This window comes from Lucilia sericata, unplaced genomic scaffold (genome assembly GCF_015586225.1).
Source record: "Lucilia sericata isolate MDLA Ls3-8-SP2 unplaced genomic scaffold, ASM1558622v1 Contig000435F_arrow, whole genome shotgun sequence".
Lineage (NCBI taxonomy): Eukaryota > Metazoa > Arthropoda > Insecta > Diptera > Calliphoridae > Lucilia > Lucilia sericata.
In genome coordinates, this window is record NW_023994450.1 from 214,335 (window position 1) to 237,500 (window position 23,166).

Here is a 23,166-nt window from a genome sequence, read left to right on the forward strand (position 1 = left end):
AATTAAACGCATCCAAGATATATTTCTTACTTTTAACAGGCTTGGAACTTCATGGAACACTTTTGGATTTCTTTTCTTTACTCACCATTTTCCACATACGATGACACCACTTTGTAAATTCCCATAAAATAAATGTCAATTCTACTTCTATTTTGTTCAAATATTAAATTTGTTTAATTTACAGAAAACATTTCATTAAAAATTACAAAACACAAAAATTCGCACAAAAAAATAAAAAAAAGCAATTAAAAGGATGTTGCCACTCTATACATATGTGCGCGTAGTTGCCACTGCAGAAAATTATTAAAAAAGTGCTACCAAGTTTTATGAGTAACTGTAAAGCAAACTACCTTAAATTTAAATCTTTTAAAAAAGGTTATTTTATCAATAATTAACTAAAAATAACAACTATTTATACATTACACGTACATTTATTTTATTTCTGTTATTAATTACAAAAATCTTAATTAAAAATTTACTAAATTATTTTGGGATATTATATACAAAAACATAAATCATAGTACATAAATAAATACTTAATAACTATAAATGTCTTCAAACTTATTTATAATAAATATAAAAAACAAATTGTAGAAAAATAAAACAAACCACTTTTATGCTACTCCAACAAAATGGCCTAATTTTACAAAAAATAAAACGTATTTTCCTGTAAATACAAAAAATTTAAATAACGCCAATAATTTTCTTAAATATCACATATCAATATTACAAATGGCTTTTCCCCTTTTTAAACTGCTAAGCAGTAATTACATGAAAAGCTCTTAAATTTTTTACAATTATTATTAAATTTAAACTAATCTTAAGATTTTAATTAATAACTAAGGTTTTGTTAATATTCTTCTTTTGATTGTGGTAGCAGAACGCACCTTTCGGGCTTTGGGTGGCCGGAAAGTGGGTAAATCTATAAATACCGGTTCATATTCGGCCACTTCTGGTTTCATAGATCGTGCATTTGTTAGTAATACATTCGTATAATAAGTAACTTCATTTTTCGTTTCTTGTACCTCTGGTTCATTGTTATTTTCTAGCGGTAGCGCACTCAAAGTTGTGGGTCTTAATAATTCAAAAATATTTCTTTGTTCTCTAGTTTCGGATGTTTGTAAATCACCTGTTCTCTTATTATTAAGAGATTTTGTTTGATTTTTTGTTTTATTCGTACTTAGGGGATCTTCAAATCTGGGTATATAGCGTGGTTTTCTGGTTTCACTTTTAACATTGTTCTCGTTGGGCGAGAAATTAAAACCGAAAAATCTTGGTGCTTGCACTGATATTAAAGGCAATATAGTTTCTCTGGCATAACGTTCGGCCCGTTGCAAAAGTTCCCCCAAGCGGAAGGGAAACAGTTGTACGGTAATAGTTTGTTCTTCCGAGTTAGATTTTGGTCTATCGGATTTCGTTATAGTGGTTATTTTTATAATTTCTGGTTTTGGAGGTTTTGCTTCATCTGCAGGATCGGGTAATTTTATTTCTTTGCCTTTTTTCATACGTGGCGTGGTGGCTTTTAGTAAAGGTTCTACAATCTCCTCATTTAAATTACGTCCCCTATTGACATTTAATCTTTTGTCATTTAGTACCGGCTCAAAGATCTCCTCTGGTTGTGAGGAAAAACTGCGGCTAGTCTCTACCACCTCTTTATCTAAGGAATTTCCTTCCAATATGGGTTGCCAGGGTAAATCATCTGAATCATCTAAGGCATACGACTGGTTGTCTCCTAATTTAAAACTTGTTCCCAAATTAAGGAAATTTTTCCGTTTCTTAATGGTTTCTATAGCATCTGATTCCGGTAAATTAACACTTTCCTGACCCGTAGAATCGGGTATTTCAGTGGGTGGTCTACTAGTGAAAGCACCGTATTCATCTTGATTATCTAATTCACAATTACCCGGCTTTAGTTTTATGCGTACTGGAGCTCCCGAAGATAATTTCGTGTTAGTTTTGCACAAGGAATAACTTCTACCATAACTATCGGTTAACACAACTTTGTCGATATCCCAGTGGGGTAAACCTTTCGATAGCCATCCACTATAGGGTTTATAGTTGAGACTAAGTGTAGTGGGAAATCCTAAAGCTGGATGAGGCACTATGATTTTTGAGACAATATCTCCCGCAAAGAATTCAGAGTCGTCTTTTCTGTGGGAATAAGAAAGGTTTATTTAAAAAAATCAAATTTCGAAAATTTTTATAAAGAACAAAATTTAAATTTTCGAAAAATTTCTATAAAAAACAGATTTTTTCCAAAAACTTTCTATAAAAGAGAATTTTTGAAAATTTTCTATAAATTTTTTATAGAAAATTTTTCTACAGAAAAGAGAATTTTTTGAGAAAATTCATTAAAAAAGAAAAATTTTCAGAAAATTTTCTATAAAAAGTGAAATTTTCGAAAAATTTCTATAGAACAGAAGGATTTTCGATAATTTTCTATAGAAAATAGATTTTTTTCTATAAAAAGGAAAATTTCAGAAAATTTTCTAAAAATTGACAAAGATATTTAAAAGAACTTAAAAATAATTTCCAGCTTAGCAGCGAATTTTCGAAAATCAGTTCCAAATTTTTCCCCCATTTGAGCAATAAAAGAAAAATAACTTACTCTGATATTTTAAAGGTTTCATTCAATCCACCTTCACCCTCCAAAATAGCTTCTAAACGTCCAATAGTTCTTAAGGGCAAATCGTTGAAAGAGTTAAAGATTTGCAACTGGAATTGATGGGCACAAAATGGTTCCTCCTCACGAGTAACCAAATACAATTGTCCTCGACCTGAAGAGCGATCAGCATAATAACCCATATTACCGCAGCGAGGTACACCCTCTGCTAAATCTTCATCATCTTGAGCACAAGGGAAACATTTGCCTTTTAAGAAATCATCATAGTTGGCACAAGGAAAAGCTGGGAACAAACAGCGAGGAGCTACAGAATCGATAAAGAATTTGTAGGCACGACGATGATTACACAAAGAACGTCCTTCTTCTTCTTCAGCTGTCTGGGCCGCTTTAAAAAGAAAATTGGAAAAATAATAATTCTATTCGATTCTATTCTATTAAAGAGCAAATAACTAAAACTTACACCATATAAAATCCGTAACAGCTCCCACAAATAAATTCGAACAACCGTTTTGCACCCTACCACCATTGGGATAAAAATCTACATCTCCCATAGGTTGCCAAGAGCCCAAACCACCCAATATCAAATTCTCCCCATTCGAGTGTATAACATCGACAAACTCGGCATCGGTATTATCCAAGCGAACTTTAGGATGTTGAGCCTCAAAGAGAGGACCCGCCGGATCTAAACCAGTAATGCGTGCTAAGCCGGGTAATTCAGCTCCGGCGAAACCCGAGACATGAGCACCCAAACTAAAGCCAATAATATGAGTACGAGACAGATTCAGACCCTTATATTCCTGTAAATTCTTAATCAACATGGCCAATTGTTTACCCACTAAACGGGTGTTTGTGGCGGCTCTTACATAATTGGGAAATGTGGCACCATTTTCCCAATCCACACATATAACAATACAATCTTCCTAATATTAAAAAAAGAAAATTATAAAAATTAAAATTTTATTTAAAATTCTAGCTTTCTTTTCGCCACTTACCACAGCCATTAAAGCCGTTTTCATTTCATAGATCCAGACATGGGGACAAGCTGAACCAAAACCATGTACTATAATACGCACTGACATTTCATCAAATCCCACCAAATCATCCAGAGTAATAGGAGTTTTACGAAACGTCGTTTTCCTAGGAGGTAATGTGGTAGCTTGTGGACCTTCAGTAGTCACATCTGGTACGTCTGTATCATTTGCACCTCTTTTCTTAATATAAGTTTTTGACTTTTTAAAAGCTTCGGTCATGTTGAGAAAGGGCAATTCCATTAAAGGTCTATCTGATCTATTTTTAGTCGAATAGAAAAAGAATTTTGTATTGATTTCATCGGGAGGAGATGGTAACATTTCCAAGTAAGCAAATGGTCCAGAATCTTCAAAACAACCCAGTTCACCATAACAGACGCGTTTGGCGGCACGTTTAACTCTGAGAGAAAAATATAAACATGATAAAAAACAGATTTAAGGTATAAAAGTATTCGTTATATTCCCAGACAAAATTTCAGTAATTATTCTGAAATTACTAGTTCTAGTAGGAGCGCGAACAAAATAGAAATTCAATAGATTACATATAAATTTTGAACCAATTTCTTGGAAATGGTTAAAAATAAGAAATATTAAATCAGTCAAAAAATTACTTCTATAAGGTCATAGGGTGACAATTTCGAACAGAAATCATTTATTAATAAACTGTACTCAGAAACTTTCTTTCACGTTCTAAAATAGCTTATTGTTTCGGGAAACAATTTAGAATGAAAATCATTTATTATAGAAAGAAACCAACAATTTGGAACAAGCTAAAAAAAGTTAGTTCTAGAAACTTTTGTAGAATTAAAAAATTCCTGGGCTATAATATTATTTTGTACCTTGAAGGCTTAACTCTTCGCCGATATAATTCATATTCCTTTATCGATTCTCTTACAGCTCTGACATATTCTGTATGATTTGCCGGACTGTCGGCGAATTTTTGATTGAGTGATTCTTCGGGTGTTAATAGAATTTCGTTATTTTTAGGTTGTTGAGTATCTGAAAAGGGATAGAAACAAATATAGATTAGTATAAAAAATATACATTATGGACTTATCAAATAAATTGGATTTCAAAATATTTGATTTGATTTAAAGTTTCATTAAAAAATCTGGCTTCTCTAAACTCCCGGTCTCGTTTTGATTAATAAACTATATACAGCTAAAATCTGGTAAAAATCTGAAGCGATCACAAGGCATATGTTTCCCAAAATCTGCTCGTACATGGTTGAGATATAATTAAAATCCCCAAAAACCCATATTTTTGACCATATGTTCGGATATACATATATCCGAACATTAATATAAAATCGGACCCATGAAATGTTTGACTAGTCTATTGGCTAGTCAAATGACTATTTGTTAAACTATTATATGCACTAATCTATAGACTAGTCAATGCACCGAACATTCGCTAGTCTATGGACAAGACTATTGACTACACTATGAACTAGTCTATGGACTAGTCTATCGACTGGTCTATAAAATAGTCTATTGCTTAGTCTATTAAGAAGTAGCTGAACAAATCTATGGATCAGTTTACTGACAGGTCTATTATCTAGTCTATAAACAATTGACTTGATTATAGTTCTTCGACTAGTCTAATCTAAGTACAAGTCTATTGACTTTGTTATATTCTATCGATTAATCTATTAACTAGTAGATGGACAAGTCTAGGCATTAGTCTAATGACAAGTTTATTCTCTCGCCTTTAGGCAAGTCTATTGAATATTCTATGAATTAGTTTTTAGTCTTTCGACTAGTCCCTGGTCTATTGACCATACTATGAACTATTTTATTGACTAGTGCACTGGACTATGAAGTAGTCCATTGACTAGCCTGTAAATATTTACTAGTCTATTAACAAGTCTTAGAGTAATAAGCAAATGTTATAACTTAAAAAATTTACTGAATATGTCGCTGGGATACAATGGTCAATTAAAAGCTCTTTCTAAGAAACCAAGTAGTTCTAAAAGACAAACATTAAAAGCTAAAATAAAATATATTAGAGTTGTCATAATTTTTCAATAGGTTTACTTTTTAAGGGATTATAGTTCATTTTAGGTTATCATATTATATTCAATCTTTAATTTTATATCTTAACTACTCCATCCAAAGTTAAATCTTTAAAAATTTAAATTTATAGCTTACATGTGTGTATTTTAACATTCTGCCATTTAAGTACATAAAATAATTAAATAAATTATTCTTGGCGCGTGTCGATCCCTACGGAAATTATTCTCTAAAGTCAGTAAAAAATGTTATTAAAATTCTTTATTATTAATTAAAAAGTCCAAAAAGTGAACTATTCAGCTTTTATGATTAATAAAAAAGATTTTCATTTAAAACAGAAAATTTGCAAGTTTTACGCAATATTTTGTAATTAAGTATTTAAATTTTATATAAACGAGCAATTAAAGATGATCATTTAATGAAAATAAATCTATTAAAAACTATTATATAGCCGGCATAAACCACAAAATAATTTGCATACTACCAAATAAATACTTCCTCTATTCATTAAAGCGAGATACATTTAACATACACCAACAATAAAAACAACAATTAGTTTACCACAGCAATTAAATAAAAGTGTTAATGTCATAAAAAAAATAAATTGAAAAGAAAAACAAATACACAAAAAAACAAAGATCATTTCAAATTTTTAATGTGGTGTATGAAATTTAACACCTTTTCTGAAATTATGTATTTAGTTGTTTTGATAAATGGACCAGTTGATTGTTTAATTTGTACCTGACACACACGATCGATCAATATAAGAAGTTTCTTTTGTTGCATGAAAACTAATTAACACATGTTGACGATTAGATAATCGGGTTGTAAAATAATATTACATGTAAGCAGCGATCACTGCAGTAGACAGCTGTTTGAAATAATGAATTCTTTATGAAATCATAAAGCCCTTTATATTTGAGAAAAATAGAAACAAATCGGCAATTTTAGGAAAATAAGTGGGATCAGTTGTAAATTTGACTGTTCCCATGGACCTTTAGATTTCTCAGTAGTTATTTTTTTATAATTATAAACTAAAAATGACAAATTTCATGTGGGAATAGTTTTAAATTTAACTGTTCCCAGTGCTAATCTGCAGCTAATTATAAATGAAGAAATAAATCTTTAATTAATAAACAATATTTAAGAAAATTTAAATTTTTTTGTTAAAAATTCCAAGTGGGAACAGTTTAGTTTGAAACTGTTCTCACTTCAATTTATAGGTAAATATGATAAAAAATAATAAAATTTTACTGAATAACTATTCTAAAAGTAATTTATAACATTTCTGGAAACAATTTAAGTGGGAACACATTTCATTTCAACTGTTCCCAGTTGGAATTTCAAAGAAATATAGATATTATAAAAAAACCTATAAAGAATGTGCAAGAATCTTTTTTTTTTTCTTTGGCTCTAAAATGTTTTAGTGGGAACAGTTAAGAATTCAACTGTTCCCAGTGCACAATTGAAGTTAAATATTGAAATTACAATAAAATTTTAGTAAAAAATCAATTTCAAAATGAATTTTGACATTTTTAGAAAATTTTCAAATGAGAACAGTTTTGAATTCAACTGTTCCCAGTGCTAATTTGCAGTTAGAAATAAATAAAGCAAGAAATCATTAATTACTGATCAAAATTTAAGAAAATTTAAATTTTTTGTTGAAATTTGAGGTGAGAATAGTTTCGAATTAAACTGTTCCCATGGTAAATTTTGAGGTAAATATAATAAAAATACTAATATCTTAATAACTATTATAAAAGTAATTTATATTATATCTGGAACTTATTGAAGTGGGAACACTTTTTATTACAACTGTTCCCAGTAATAATTTCCAAGAAACATGGAAAATAACATGAAACCACTTATAAGGAATGGCAGAGAAACTTTTGCTCTTCTAATTCCAAAATATTTAAGTGGGAACAGTTTATAATTCAAGTGTTCCCAGTACTCATTTAAAACCAAATATTAAAAAATTATAAACATTGTTATAAAAAATCAATTTTATTATTAATTTTGAAATTTTTAGAAAAATTTCAAATGGTAACAGTTTTGATTTCAACTGTTCCCAGTGCAAATTTTTAGCTAAATAATAAAAATAGTAAAACTTTCATTAACATTGAACACTCAAGAAAATTTACATATTTTTGCAAAAATTTTAAGAGAGAACAGTTTCGAATTAAACTGTTCCCATGTTAAAGTTATTCGTAAATATCATTAAAATAATTATATTTTATTAAATAATTAATATAAAAGAAAATTCTGATATTTTAAAAAGATAATAAAGTGGTAACACTTTTTATTTTAACTCTTCCCAGTTGAAATTTCGTAGAAGTATGAAAAATATCATATAATCCATTATAAATAATTGCAAAGAAACGTTTATTATACTAATGCGAAATTATTTAAGTGGGAAGAGTTTTGATTTAAACTGTTCCCAGTGCCATTTTAATATATTTATGTTATATAAGGCAATTGTTAACATTTTGCCAAATTTTAAGTGGGAACAGTTCCAAAATGAATAAATTCCTTAATAACTCTGCATATTAAAAACTACACGATTTCATAATGCACAATGTCCATTTCATAGCAGCAGCCGCATGAATCAGTTATGTGTTTTTTTTTTTAATATCCCCCACCTAAAAGTGATTTCTTTTAGTTTTTTTTTTCAAACAAATTGTTAAATTTTCAACCCAAAGTAAATAAATGAATAACAAATGTTTTTACATTAAATACAAAATTAAAAAAAAAAATCACTAAAAACTAAAGAAATGAAGGTAAACAGACGAGGCGTCGTAACCAGACAGTAGTGGTCTTGTTGGTCCGTGATTGTTTACAGTGACAAAACGTTCAATGATGTAACAGTTTTTTTTTTTTTTTTTTTTTTGGTTTTTGTACTTTAGTTTATTAACTTTTTAAGTACACACCACTTTAGTTGAACATAACTTAAGTATTGTTGAATCTATGACCATTATTTGTTTATTTAATTTATTATTAGATTTTTTTCGTATAAAAGTCGTGTTTCATTTTTTTTTTGGTAAGTTATTACGACATAATTCATGGTTAACAGAATGTGTTAATAAGTTGGCATTAATTGTGTATTTATGATTTTGCTTGCGTTAGTAGTATCTGCTGATTTTTATTCAAACTTTGAAGAGTCTTCATTAATGTATTACTTTTCAAACAAAGCAAAAATAATAATAATAATTATACTAACGATAATTATGACAATAAAAATAAGTTTCAAACAATTTTATAATTAGAAAAGTCATTTAAAGTTTATACGAAACGCAATTTAATGATATCTGTTGTACTAAAAGAAACTAAATATTTCAAATTAAGAGCATAAAAAATAAACACAAACATTAAAAATTAAATGAAGCATTATGTATCATTTAAGAAATTTATTTAAGTAAATAAACTTATATAAATTCATTAAACAACAACATTATTTATAAATTTATTCAACCTCTTACTAAATAGTATTTTGAGCTCATTTTGGATACATACATGTATATACATAAATTAAGCCGCTAGTATAAGAAAACCTGATCCCATATTATCCTTTTATCAATTAGAGTTTCACAAATTAATATTGATAATTACAACCAATAACATGATTAACTAATTTATGCATTTGAGCTAAAATTGCTCAATTTTAAGACAAAATATTTTAAAAATTATAAATATGGGTCCTAATGTATGAATATTAAATTTGAAAACGAAATAATGCAATAAATGGATATTAAATAAAATATGGGTTACTTTATACTAGGGTTCTATAAATCGACTTTCGAATAATCGAACAATCGACTTTTTGTCGAAAAAAGTCGAAGTCGACTATTTTGTTCCAAAAAAGTCGATAACTCAACTATGGTCTGTGAAAAAAGTCGAAAAGTCGACTTTGTTAATAAAAGTCGAAAAAAGTCGATAAGTCGAAAAAAGTCGAATAAAGTCGAAAAAAGTCGAAAAGTCGGAAAAAGTCGAAAAGTAGGAAAAGGACGAAAAAAGTCGGAAAAAGTCGAAAACTCGAAAATTGTAGAAAAAAGTCAAAAATAGTCGAAAATCTTAAAAAAAGTGGAAAAAAAGTCAATAACTCTACAATAGTCGGAAAAACTCGAAAAAAGTCAAAAAATAGTCAAAAAAAAGTCGAAAGAAGTCGAAAATAGTCAAAAAGTCGGAAAAAGTCGAAAAGTCGAAAAAAGTCGGAAAAAGTCGAAAAAAGTCGAAAAGTCGAAAAAAGTCGAAAAATCGACTTTTCATAAAATGCAAAAAGTCGAGAAGTCGAAAAGTCGACTTTTAAATAAATGAAAAAGGTCGACTATTTATAAAATACTTAAAGTCGAAAAGTCTAAAAGTCGACTTTTAATTAAATGAAAAAAGTTGAAAAGTCGAAAAATCGACTTTTCATAAAATGCAAAAAGTCGAGAAGTCGAAAAGTCGACTTTTAACTAAATGAAAAAAGTCGAAAAGTCGACTTTTCCTTTCAACTATAGAACCCTACTTTATACTCTACAAAATATTATGATTACTTCCCAGCAAAAACTTACATTGAAAAGTCCTAAAGCCCTAAATTAAAACTAAAACTGAAACGATAAAATTCTGCGATTAATTTCCCATGAAAGTTATTTTTTAAAAGTTTGTCTTAGATGGGTTAGTGGTTAATGTTCTAGTATCAGAGATATATTCGGCTATAAGGTATCTTCCTGATGAAGAGTATCGTCAAATCATTTGTCGTCTTTAAAGAAGTACGAAAATATAGACGGAAGAGTTTGATCACTCTGGGTTTACTCCAGAGGACGAACGGCTAGCTTCTATTCGTATACGCGCTAAATTCTACAACCTTCTTCACCTCCCTTATATGTATATGCCTACCACCCTACAGAAGACAAAGACGAACATACGAAGTATAGTTTTTACGAGCGCCTTGAGCGGACACATCACCTTTGCCTTTCTCATGATATTAAGATAATCATGGCAGACTCTAGTACCAAAATAGGTAGAGAGGGGCTCTACTGTCGGTAAATTGTGCCTCCACCGGGAAACTACCGACAATGGTTAATAGCAATACAAGATTCCAACACCTTGATATCCAGAGATCAACTCCCTAGGAATCAGATTGAGCATATTATTATTGATGGAAGGCACTCATCCGGTATCGATTCGGATGACAATCTTGTTATGGCTGAGGTTCGCACTCGTTTAAACAAAGTGACAAAGGTACGTCGCGAAACTGAGATACGGGGAAGGCTACAAATCGCTAAGCTGCAGGTGCCAAATATGGCAGATGCATATTACACCCAATTGCTACAATACACTCCTTGTTCAGGAATATATTTCCCACTCCCTGGATAATGCTGCTAAATCTGCACTTGGGAGCCAAACACCTCCCCCAGGAAACCAATGATATGACCAGAAATACCGTAAAGCTACTAGGAAGGATAACAAAGCTTACATGGCATTACAACGCTGAGTGGTAATACGAGCTGCGAGGGATAAATACAAGGGAAATGAAGGGCAGAATAGCGCCTATTGCGGCGCAAAAGGAGAGAAATGGAAAGACGTGAGTGTGGAGAAATTGAAATGAATGAGATTGGGAAAGGGGTACTGAAATTCTACCAAAGGGTCGAACATCGGACGGGATGGAATGGATGTAGGGATGGAAATGAGAACTTCGTAACGGATACTTCCGGTAATCAGAAGAGATCATGGATGACAATGTCGAGTGTACAACATCCAGCTGATGTCAAATTCGAGATATTTAGACTTAATGACAATAAAGCTGCGGGAGCAGATGACTTGCAAGAGTAACTATTAAAGGCTATAGGAGACTTGTAACTTGGTTACATGCGTAAACTAATTGATGAAATTTGGCAGAATGAACGCATGCCCGAGGACTGGAACTTCAGCGTACTGTGTCCTGTATACCCCGATACCGCCCTAACTAAGAACAGTAATATCCCCATACAGGTGGGATGATACTTGCAATTGGATGTTATTTCGGTCTAGGCAGGCAATTTAGATTTTTGAGAGAAAAATCCTCCGAAGAATATATGGATCTGTGAACCATGAAATGTATGAATTATATGATGGCGCGAACATAGTCGATCGTATTAAATTACGGCAATTACAATGGCTCGGGCATGTTGTGCAAATGGATGACAATGATCCGGCAGGAAAATCTTTCCAGAGGGAAACCGCAGAAGAGGGCGGCGAAATATCCGATGGAAGGATCAATAAGAGGTGTATCTATCCGAACTTGGCGTACGAACCAATTTTTTTGGATGTTGGAAACAACACCACAAACGCATAAAACCCTGCTTACTATAATCTTAATCTATATATATAAAAATGAATGTGTGTTTATTTGTTTGTGGGTTTGTTTGTGGTTTTGTTTGTTTGAAGTCTATAGACGGCTAAACGGCTGGACCGATTTCCTTGAAATTTTAACAGTACCTTCCTGTATATCTAGAAGGAACTATAGGCTACTTATTATTTTAAAATTTCAAGTACGCGAGTTGCCACGCCTACTTATTTAATAGCTATTAAAAGTCATATATCTTGAAAACTGGTACAATTAGAGTTCTCAAAATTTTCAGGGACAAAATGGGCGGAATGACTATAGTGGGCGTGGCACCTTCCATATTAAGAAAATATTAAATCAGTATATCTCGGAAAATGTAACAGTTAGAGCCCTCAAATTTGGTCGGAGCCACATAAGTCTCAATGTGATTAGTTAGGATAAAAAGTGTGCGGACTAGCAGCAGGGGCGTGGCACCTCCTTAATTAAATACACAAACTCATTTATCTTGGAAACTATTAGAGTTAAAAGCTTCCAATTTTGCAAGAAGAACTATAGCATCCATGTAAATATTTTGGGTGATAAATTGGCGGACTACCAATAGGGGGAGCGGCACTTCCCATATGAATTAAATACAACAAAATATTTTATCTAAGAAACTAATAGAACTAGATTCCTAAAATTTTGCAAAAAGGACTTTCATATTCATCTGGACATTTTGGGGGAAAAAAAGCGGACTTTCATCAGGGGGTGGCTTGGAACCCCCATATGCATTATATAGACAAATTTTGACCATTTAGAAAAAAATTGGCGGACTTTCAATGGGGGGATTGGCCCCTCACATATTAATTAAATTCAGAAAAATTGGCGAACTTGCAATAATTTGATTGGCATCTCCCATGTGTAAGTGGGTTTTTTTGCTTTTAGTGTAGCAAAGCACACTGGGTATAGCTAGTGGTGTATAAATATAACGAGCAAGGAGTTTAATCTTAAATTTCCTTATCTTTTACTAATAAATTTGATTTAAAATTTAGATCAAGAAACGGCCTCTTTTAAATTATAAACATTATAAAATGTGCGATTATGTCGATAATTAAATTTCTAAAACTCTTTACTGTCTGATTTGAATTCATTTAACATAAGATTAACACAAATTTCACAAAATAACACCTAAATTAATAATTTCTAAATAATACAATTTAATTATCTTTCTTTTTTAATACGAACATACATATTATACCGATGTAATTCTAAATGAAATAAATTAATATGGACATTTCTTAACACTCACCGGTAAACTGCAATGATGATGATGATAATGACGCTGATGTGGACGATAAAATTGGCGGGGTGGAGAGTGACAGCAAACAAAATATTGACAGCAGTAAGAAATCTGTAGACTGTTGCATTTTGTTGAGCGTTGATTAAGGCCAGTAAAACGAGAGTATTAGGTTTTTTTTTTTATATTTTCTTTAAAACAAAATTGGTTTAAATCTTATGACACAAATACTGTTTGGTTAAAAGAGAAACAATAAATATAAAAGAAATTTTTTTTCTTAAATTTTCAAACCACGAATATTGATTAATGGACATGTGGTAAACATGGAAAATGATGGAAAAAAAGTAATTTTCTTCACTTTAAAAATGTTTTTTTATAGTTGAAGTATAAAGCATGTACATATGTATTTTGTTTTCAATTTTTTTGCAAAACACTTTCACTGGTTAATTTATTTATATATTTCTTTTATTCATATTTTTTTAAGATGAGAAAAAATTTTTTTTTTTTTTTTTTTTTTGGGTTTAAGTTTGTAGAGATATTTAACTAAAAAAACCGTTAAAATTGATTTGTTGTTAGCACTTTTTTAAACAAATAATAATAATTATTTTATTAATTTAAAGCCTTTAGCATTATAATAGCTTTTGTTTGTTTTAATTGAATATTTAAACATAAAAATTAAACACTTTTCAACAGCTGTCATTAGGTTGGTTCAATCACTTAAGTTAGTTTTCTGTTGTTGTTGTAGCTAACTTCAAACGCGCCACTTTTATGAGCATTTTTAACGGAGCTGTGTTATTTTGTATACTTTTTACGTCTTTACCGTTATAATTTTCAATATCAACTGATTTCAGTGATTCACGAAAAATGTTCAATGAGCATGCGCAGCTTACTCGTAACGTTACTTTCACGTTAAAACACTCAAAATGTTTAAAACGTTTATGTTGTTGCAGCTCTTTCTCTTGATCGGTGTTTTAAAAGCTAAATTTTGTTTTTATTATTTTAAAGGTAAATCCAACATGCGTCGGCGTAAAATGTTAACTAGATGGCTAGATAGTTGTTGTCTTTTATTTAATTTTTTATTGTTTTTTTGTTTTCGCCAGCAAACATTTGATTTAATGAGTATTTTAGCTGAAAGTAGTTATTGTTGTTATATTTTTATGTAAAATATACACACAGGCTTTCACTCATTTAAAAATTTTTATTTACAAACAAAACACAATTTTTGCAAACACTCAAAATTTTATTACCAAAAAAACATAACAGTTTTTAACAGTTTGCCTTCATTTTTTTTTTGCTATTTCCTTTATGTCATTATAAATTTTAAGTTTGAGTTTGTTTATATTTAATTATAAACAAGTCACTCTAATATTTGTGACGAAATACTTGGCAAAAGTTGTCCATCCATAACATGTCTCTCAACCACGATCACTATTCGTTCGTTAGCTGCTTGTTGCAGTTTGTTAAAACAAAACAACAACAATTTGATCTGTGACTGGTTCGTTGTCTTGGCATTAATTTTTGGGAATTCGGCCAAAATTGTTATGGACTGTCTTTTTGGAATTTACTGTTTTTAAAACGTGCTCGTGTTTTCAAATTTTCTTTAATAATCTGCAAAGATATAAAATAAAGCAACACATAAAATAAATGAATTTAAGAAAAAAAACAACAACAATATCAATTTGTTTATACATTCAAGATCATACGGCACTATAAATAATTTAAACATTATTATGATTATTATATTTTATTGCAATTTATATTATAAATTATACGAGGTTTTCCATTAGGAGAAGTTATTGGAATTATATAAAATATGAATGATCACAGTTTTAGGATTTTAAAAATGTTCTCATTGGAGCGACATTTAAGCATCTATGGCCTATTAAAGCTTTAAGTGATCACATATTTTAACTTATTAAAGTACTTTCATGATATATATAAAACCTTAATTAAATTAGGGTCGTAAAAGGGGGAGTGGCATATTACTGCAAAAGCTTATTCTACCTAAATGAATTTACAACTCTTTTGGTAAAACCCTTTTATATTTCTAAAAGCGGAAATATATGATTAAATTTGATTAAAGTAGGCTTGTATCACAAATCATCATCATCAACAGCTTCATCTAAAACATGATCATCATGTCTTCAGACATGCAAAGCTTATCATTAAATGCGTTTAACATGTGTATTTGAAAAAAATCGTTATGATATCTTTCATCAGACACGTTGATCAATTGAGTTGAATTAAATTTAAAACAATAATTGTTTTTATTATTGTTGTCATTGCGAGTAACAAATATTAACTAAACAGAAAAAATCAAAATTTATTAGTTTCTGAATGATCATCAGAATCAATTTCTGAGAGAACAGAATATCTGTCTATAACATCCGCCTATATGACTAAGTAATCTCAAACTACTATTCCAGATTACAAAGTTGAATATATTCCAGACTACAGACTAAAATATACTACAGACTTCGCACTAAACTATAGTCCACAGTACAGACTATAGTTGACTATAATCCAGACTATACTATTGTCCAGACTATAGACTAAAGCCCAGATTATAGTGCAGATTACAGACCAGAGTATAATCCAGACTACAGATTATACTATAATCCGGACTAGTAGTCTGGACAATATACTATAGACTATACTACAGTCTACACTACAGACTAGACTATATTCCAGACCTTGGACCAGAATATATTGAAGACTTGAGACTGGATATAGTCCATTCTATAGACTAGACTATAGTCCAGATTACAGACTATACTATAGTAGAGACTAGACCAGACTATAGTCCAGAATATATTTCAAACTATAGTCCACACTATAGTGCAGATTACAGACTAGACTATAGTCCAGACTACAGAGTATACTGTAATCAAGACTAGACTATAGCCCAGACTACAGATTAGACTACAGTCCAGACTATAGACTAGAATAAAGTCCAGACTACAGACTAGACTATAGAGAAGACTATAGTTCAGACTATCTATAGTAGACGATAGTCTAGACAATAGAGTAGGCTATAGTCCATACTATGTAGTAGAGTATATACTATAGATCCAGATTACAGACTACACTTCATTCCAGACTATAGACTAGACAATAGTCCTGACTATAAACTAGACTATAGTGAAGACTAAAGTCCAGACTATAGTTTAGGCTATAGTCCAAATTACAGACGAGATAATAGTCCAGACAACAGATTACTCTAGTCTCGACTATAGACGAACCCATATTCCAAAGTACTATCGCTCAAAATGTGTCAAAAACAGGTTCATCCCGAAATGATTTTTGAAATTTAATCGAACTTGTATATATACAAGCTCTTCCGATATTATGTTACATTTTATTTATAATCTCTTTTTTTACATCCTGTTAGTTAAAAAATGGGTTAAGTAATTATTATAATTAATGTTATTTGAAATTTCTCATGAATTTTTTAAATCTGTAAAACAACTCTGGAATATAAATTGTTACATTTTTTCTTTAAATTTAATTTTTTATTGTTTTGGCCAAAAGCCAAAAAAAAGTTCACAGATTTCTTCGCAATTGGGTTCAATAACCTTTAGAAAGAAGATGCAACAACTAACTCGTTATCATCTCAGGCACAGTCATACATATTCAAACATGTTTATAAGCATGTAACAGTCAACATTATGTTATAAAATATGACATACTTATAACGGTTCAGTTCATGATAACTAACAACTACTTATAGTAATCGTTTGTATGCAATGTTGGTAGTTGTTTATTATTATTTGTTTAAACAATGCACTAGAGTTATGTCGAGTGTGTGTGTACGTTTGCTAGATAACAAATGCACTCAAAAGACAAAACTAACTGTATAAAGTTTATAACAAATTATAAATTTTATTAAAGAAGTCGTTGTAGAAAAACCTAAATAAATATTAATTAATATGCAACACACAGAAGACAATAGTGGCAGCAGTGGTAACTACAATAGCAGTATTTATATGTAAATAACAACAAGTGCAATGCTAACATACATACAAACATTAATATTAATATACATATGTTGAAAAGGTTTAAAATACTGTAACACCTCGATTTACCCTATGATTGTTATCTTCAATATAATTTAAAAACTATAATTCTCCTGGCATCCTCAAAGTAAAATCAAACTTTTCATATACCTACCCGACGTGCCATAATTTGAATACTTCGGGACCCACACCCGATGTATTTTCGAAGACCAAATTTAAACTCTACAGCACATCGCCTCCTATCATGAGAAATATTATTGAAATCTGAAGATCCTTAAAATAAGGATTTAAAAATAAGTATCCCTTTTTCAAATTCACCCCACTGTGCGACGTCAATATGAATCGATGTTGGAAGTAACAAATAATTTTGAAACATAAATCGAGGGATTGCTGTAGACTAGAATATAGACTAGACTAGACTAGACTAGACTAGACTATAGACTAGACTATAGACTAGACTATAGACTAGACTAGACTATAGACTAGACTATAGACTAGACTATAGACTAGACTATAGACTAGACTATAGACTAGACTATAGACTAGACTACTAGACTATAGACTAGACTATAGACTAGACTATAGACTAGACTATAGACTAGACTATAGACTAGACTATAGACTAGACTATAGACTAGACTATAGACTAGACTATAGACTAGACTGTAGACTAGACTATAGACTAGACTATAGACTAGACTATAGACTAGACTATAGACTAGACTATAGACTAGACTATAGACTAGACTGTAGACTAGACTATAGACTAGACTATAGACTAGACTATAGACTAGACTGTAGACTAGACTATAGACTAGACTATAGACTAGACTATAGACTAGACTATAGACTAGACTATAGACTAGACTATAGACTAGACTATAGACTAGACTATAGACTAGACTATAGACTAGACTATAGACTAGACTATAGACTAGACTATAGACTAGACTATAGACTAGACTATAGACTAGACTATAGACTAGACTATAGACTAGACTATAGACTAGACTATAGACTAGACTATAGACTAGACTATAGACTAGACTATAGACTAGACTATAGACTAGACTATAGACTAGACTATAGACTAGACTATAGACTAGACTATAGACTAGACTATAGACTAGACTATAGACTAGACTATAGACTAGACTATAGACTAGACTATAGACTAGACTATAGACTAGACTATAGACTAGACTATAGACTAGACTATAGACTAGACTATAGACTAGACTAAAAATGTAAAAAAAATGTATATTTTTATAGTGAAGTGTACAAAAGATTCGACAAACACAAATATCTACCTTTTTTATTGTTTAAATACTTTCTCAATCCACTGTCAATGCATAAATTAGTCAGCTGACGACTTATTTAAATTATACCAATTAATTATGGTATGTTTGTTTATTAAAACTTACGCTTGATATTTATGTAACCCAAATTTTGAAAATAGGCTTTTGAAAATAAAGCTCCTCTAATTATTTCTTAACTATATACTTATATTTAATATTGTAAATTAAGTTTCTTGTTTTTTGTTTAACAATTGTTTAGCCAAATTTGTATTGTACTATGTATTATTAAAACCATGGAAGTATAAAATTTTAAAAACTTCCTTAATTTAATATGAACTACTTTTGCTACAACTTCCAGTCTTTCAGCCAATTTAAAATTATAACTACAATGAAAAAGAGAAGTTTAAGCAAAAGTATTGAAGCGTTTTAAAATCTAAAATACCAAGAGCAAAATTATAAACACTTGAGTAAATTTAAGTTAGCTATTAATTAAATTTTGCTTAATTACAATATAGCACCATTAAACCGTTAAGTTTTTTTCTTTTGGTTTCATTCTTTAAAAAAAAAAACATTTGTAAAAACATTGAAATCTTTTTGTATACAAACAATATTTCATGACATTTACACTGACGTGCAAACAAAAAGTCAAAAATTGAAGCGAACTTAAAATATATAGCAAAAAACAATATCAGCAAAGATACGTTTAAGGTTTTCTTTAACAAAAAAGAAAAATTAAATTAAAGCTAAAGCTAAATTTTGTATATGTTTTCCCCGCCACAACTTGGCCAATTTTTGTGAATGTTGCTTTTGTTGGTGTTGTTGTTATGTGCCAAGCATTTATAATTTATCACGTTTGTTGCTTCAGTCTTTTGTTTTTCAGTTCAATTTTTTTCTTTTTTTGTTGCTCTGTTTTATTTTGTTTATTTATTCGCATACATTCGACCAGCAGCTTTTTATTTTGCAAAACTTTTTTTTGTAAAAAGCTTTCAACAAATTTAATTTTGTTTTTAAACTATTATTTTTTTATAAAAAAAACATAATTGCAAATAACTATTTTTTTATATTAGATTTTAAAAGTGGGTCAATTTTTTGTTTAAGAATTTTTCAATTTTTTAAAATTATATTTCAGCTGCCAATCTATAAAAAAACTTTAAACAACTCAAGCATATCTTTAGGTATTTTTTTACTTTAAAAATTGTTTCCAGACTTTAAAATTGTCTGTAGTTTTTATATTTGGGATGTATTTGTGTCAGACATGAAAAAAAGTGAAACGAGTTTCAGAATTTCAGAAAAAACCTAACACTTCATTGAAATGAAATCAAAGTACCTTGAACGAAGTAAAAAAAAAGTTTAATATTGAATTAAGATTTAAGACCAGTCTATAAACTTAACTAGAGACCTAGAATTATAGACTAACACTATACTAGACCTAGACTAGACTAGACTGTATAGACTATAGACTAGACTAGAGACCTAGACTATAGACTGACTAGACTGACATAGACCGAGACTCACTAGAACTACAGACTATAGACCTAGACTATAGACTAGACTATAGACTAGACTATAGACTAGACTAGAGACCTAGACTATAGACTAGACTATAGACTAAGACTATAGACGAGACTATGAGACTAGACTATAGACAGGACTATAGAACTAGATCTATAGACTAGTACTATAGACTAGACTATAACTAGACTAAACCCTATACTATGACTGACTAGACTAGATTATAGACTAGACTATAGAACTAGACTATACTATAGACTAGACTATAGACTAGACTATAGACTAGACTATAGACTAGTACTATAGACTAGACTATAGGACTAGACTATAGACTAGACTATAACCCTATACTATAGACTAGACTATAGACTAGATTATAGACTAGACTATAGACTAGACTATAGACTAGACTATAGACTAGACTATAGACTAGACTATAGACTAGACTATAGACTAGACTATAGACTAGACTATAGACTAGACTATAGACTAGACTATAGACTAGACTAGACTATAGACTAGACTATAGACTAGACTATAGACTAGACTATAGACTAGACTATAGACTAGACTATAGACTAGACTATAGACTAGACTATAGACTAGACTATAGACTAGACTATAGACTAGACTATAGACTAGACTATAGACTAGACTATACACTAGACTATAGACTAGACTATAGACTAGACTATAGACTAGACTATAGACTAGACTATAGACTAGACTATAGACTAGACTATAGACTAGACTATAGACTAGACTATAGACTAGACTATAGACTAGACTATAGACTAGACTATAGACTAGACTATATACTAGACTATAGACTAGACTATAGACTAGACTATAGACTAGCATAGACTAGACTATAGACTAGACTATAGACTAGACATAGACTAGACTATAGACTAGACTATAGACTAGACTAGACTAGATTATAGACTAGACTAGACTAGACTATAGACTAGACTAGCTAGACTATAGACTAAGACGATAAAGACTAGACTAAGACAGACTATAGACTAGACTATAGACTAGACTATAGACTAGACTATAGACCTAGAACTATAGACTAGACTATAGACTAGACTATAGACTATAACCTATAGACTAGACTATAGACTAGACTATAGACTAGACTATAGAATCTAGACTATAGACTAGATCTATAGACTAGACTATAGAACTAGACTATAAGACTAGACTATAGACTAGACTATAAGACTAGACTATAGACTAGACTATAGACTAGACTATAGACCTAGACTAAGACTAGACTATAGACTAGACTATAGACTAGACTATAGACTTAGACTATAGACTAGACTAATAGACTAGACTATAGACTAGACTAAATAGACTATAGACTAGACTAGACTATACTAAGACTATACTAGACAGACTTAAATTAAATATAGACTAGACGATAGACTAGACTATATACTAGACTAATAGACTAGACTATGACTAGACTATAGACTAGACTATAGACTAGACTATAGACTAGACTATAGACTAGACTATAGACTAGACTATAGACTAGACTATAGACTAGACTATAGACTAGACTATAGACTAGACTATAGACTAGACTATAGACTAGACTATAGACTAGACTATAGACTAGACTATAGACTAGACTATAGACTAGACTATAGACTAGACTATAGACTAGACTATAGACTAGACTATAGACTAGACTATAGACTAGACTATAGACTAGACTATAGACTAGACTATAGACTAGACTATAGACTAGACTATAGACTAGACTATAGACTAGACTATAGACTAGACTATAGACTAGACTATAGACTAGACTATAGACTAGATATAGACTAGACTATAGACTAGACTATAGACTAGACTATAGACTAGACTATAGACTAGACTATAGACTAGACTATAGACTAGACTATAGACTAGACTATAGACTAGACTATAGACTAGACTATAGACTAGACTATAGACTAGACTATAGACTAGACTATAGACTAGACTATAGACTAGACTATAGACTAGACTATAGACTAGACTATAGACTAGACTATAGACTAGACTATAGACTAGACTATAGACTAGACTATAGACTAGACTATAGACTAGACTATAGACTAGACTATAGACTAGACTATAGACTAGACTATAGACTAGACTATAGACTAGACTATAGACTAGACTATAGACTAGACTATAGACTAGACTATAGACTAGACTATAGACTAGACTATAGACTAGACTATAGACTAGACTATAGACTAGACTATAGACTAGACTATAGACTAGACTATAGACTAGACTATAGACTAGACTATAGACTAGACTATAGACTAGACTATAGACTAGACTATAGACTAGACTATAGACTAGACTATAGACTAGACTATAGACTAGACTATAGACTAGACTATAGACTAGACTATAGACTAGACTATAGACTAGACTATAGACTATAGACTATAGACTAGACTATAGACTAGACTATAGACTAGACTATAGACTAGACTATAGAATAGACTATAGAATAGACTATAGACTAGACTATAGACTAGACTATAGACTAGACTATAGACTAGACTATAGACTAGACTATAGACTAGACTATAGACTAGACTATAGACTAGACTATAGACTAGACTATAGACTAGACTATAGACTAGACTATAGACTAGACTATAGACTAGACTATAGACTAGACTATAGACTAGACTATAGACTAGACTATAGACTAGACTATAGACTAGACTATAGACTAGACTATAGACTAGACTATAGACTAGTCTATAGACTAGACTATGGACTAGACTATAGACTAGACTATAGACTAGACTATAGACTAGACTATAGACTAGACTATAGACTAGACTATAGACTAGACTATAGACTAGACTATAGACTAGACTATAGACTAGACTATAGACTAGACTAGACTAGACTATAGACTAGACTATAGACTAGACTATAGACTAGACTATAGACTAGACTATAGACTAGACTATAGACTAGACTATAGACTAGACTATAGACTAGACTATAGACTAGACTATAGACTAGACTATAGACTAGACTATAGACTAGACTATAGACTAGACTA

The 23,166-nt window shown here is 30.5% G+C and overlaps 1 protein-coding gene across 3 annotated transcripts in view; it reads right to left on the reverse strand.

Moving 5' to 3' along the window:
- Nucleotides 1-494: 494 nt before the first annotated feature.
- Nucleotides 495-23,166, reverse strand: part of LOC119604819 — a 36,551-nt gene continuing 13,879 nt past the window's right edge. Inside the window, exons 2-8 of one of the 3 annotated variants that reach the window (XM_037957678.1) lie at nt 14,491-14,851; nt 13,256-13,473; nt 4,491-4,650; nt 3,616-4,051; nt 3,084-3,543; nt 2,609-3,008; nt 495-2,151 (exon numbers count right to left, since the gene is read on the reverse strand). In XM_037957678.1, the coding sequence (XP_037813606.1) occupies nt 840-2,151; nt 2,609-3,008; nt 3,084-3,543; nt 3,616-4,051; nt 4,491-4,650; nt 13,256-13,373 (2,886 nt within the window). In that variant the 5' untranslated portion in view covers nt 13,374-13,473; nt 14,491-14,851 and the 3' untranslated portion in view covers nt 495-839. Of the gene's footprint in view, nt 2,152-2,608; nt 3,009-3,083; nt 3,544-3,615; nt 4,052-4,490; nt 4,651-13,255; nt 13,709-14,063; nt 14,852-23,166 lie in introns of those variants that run through there. The other 2 variants (XM_037957677.1, XM_037957679.1) reach the window with 2 other exon arrangements.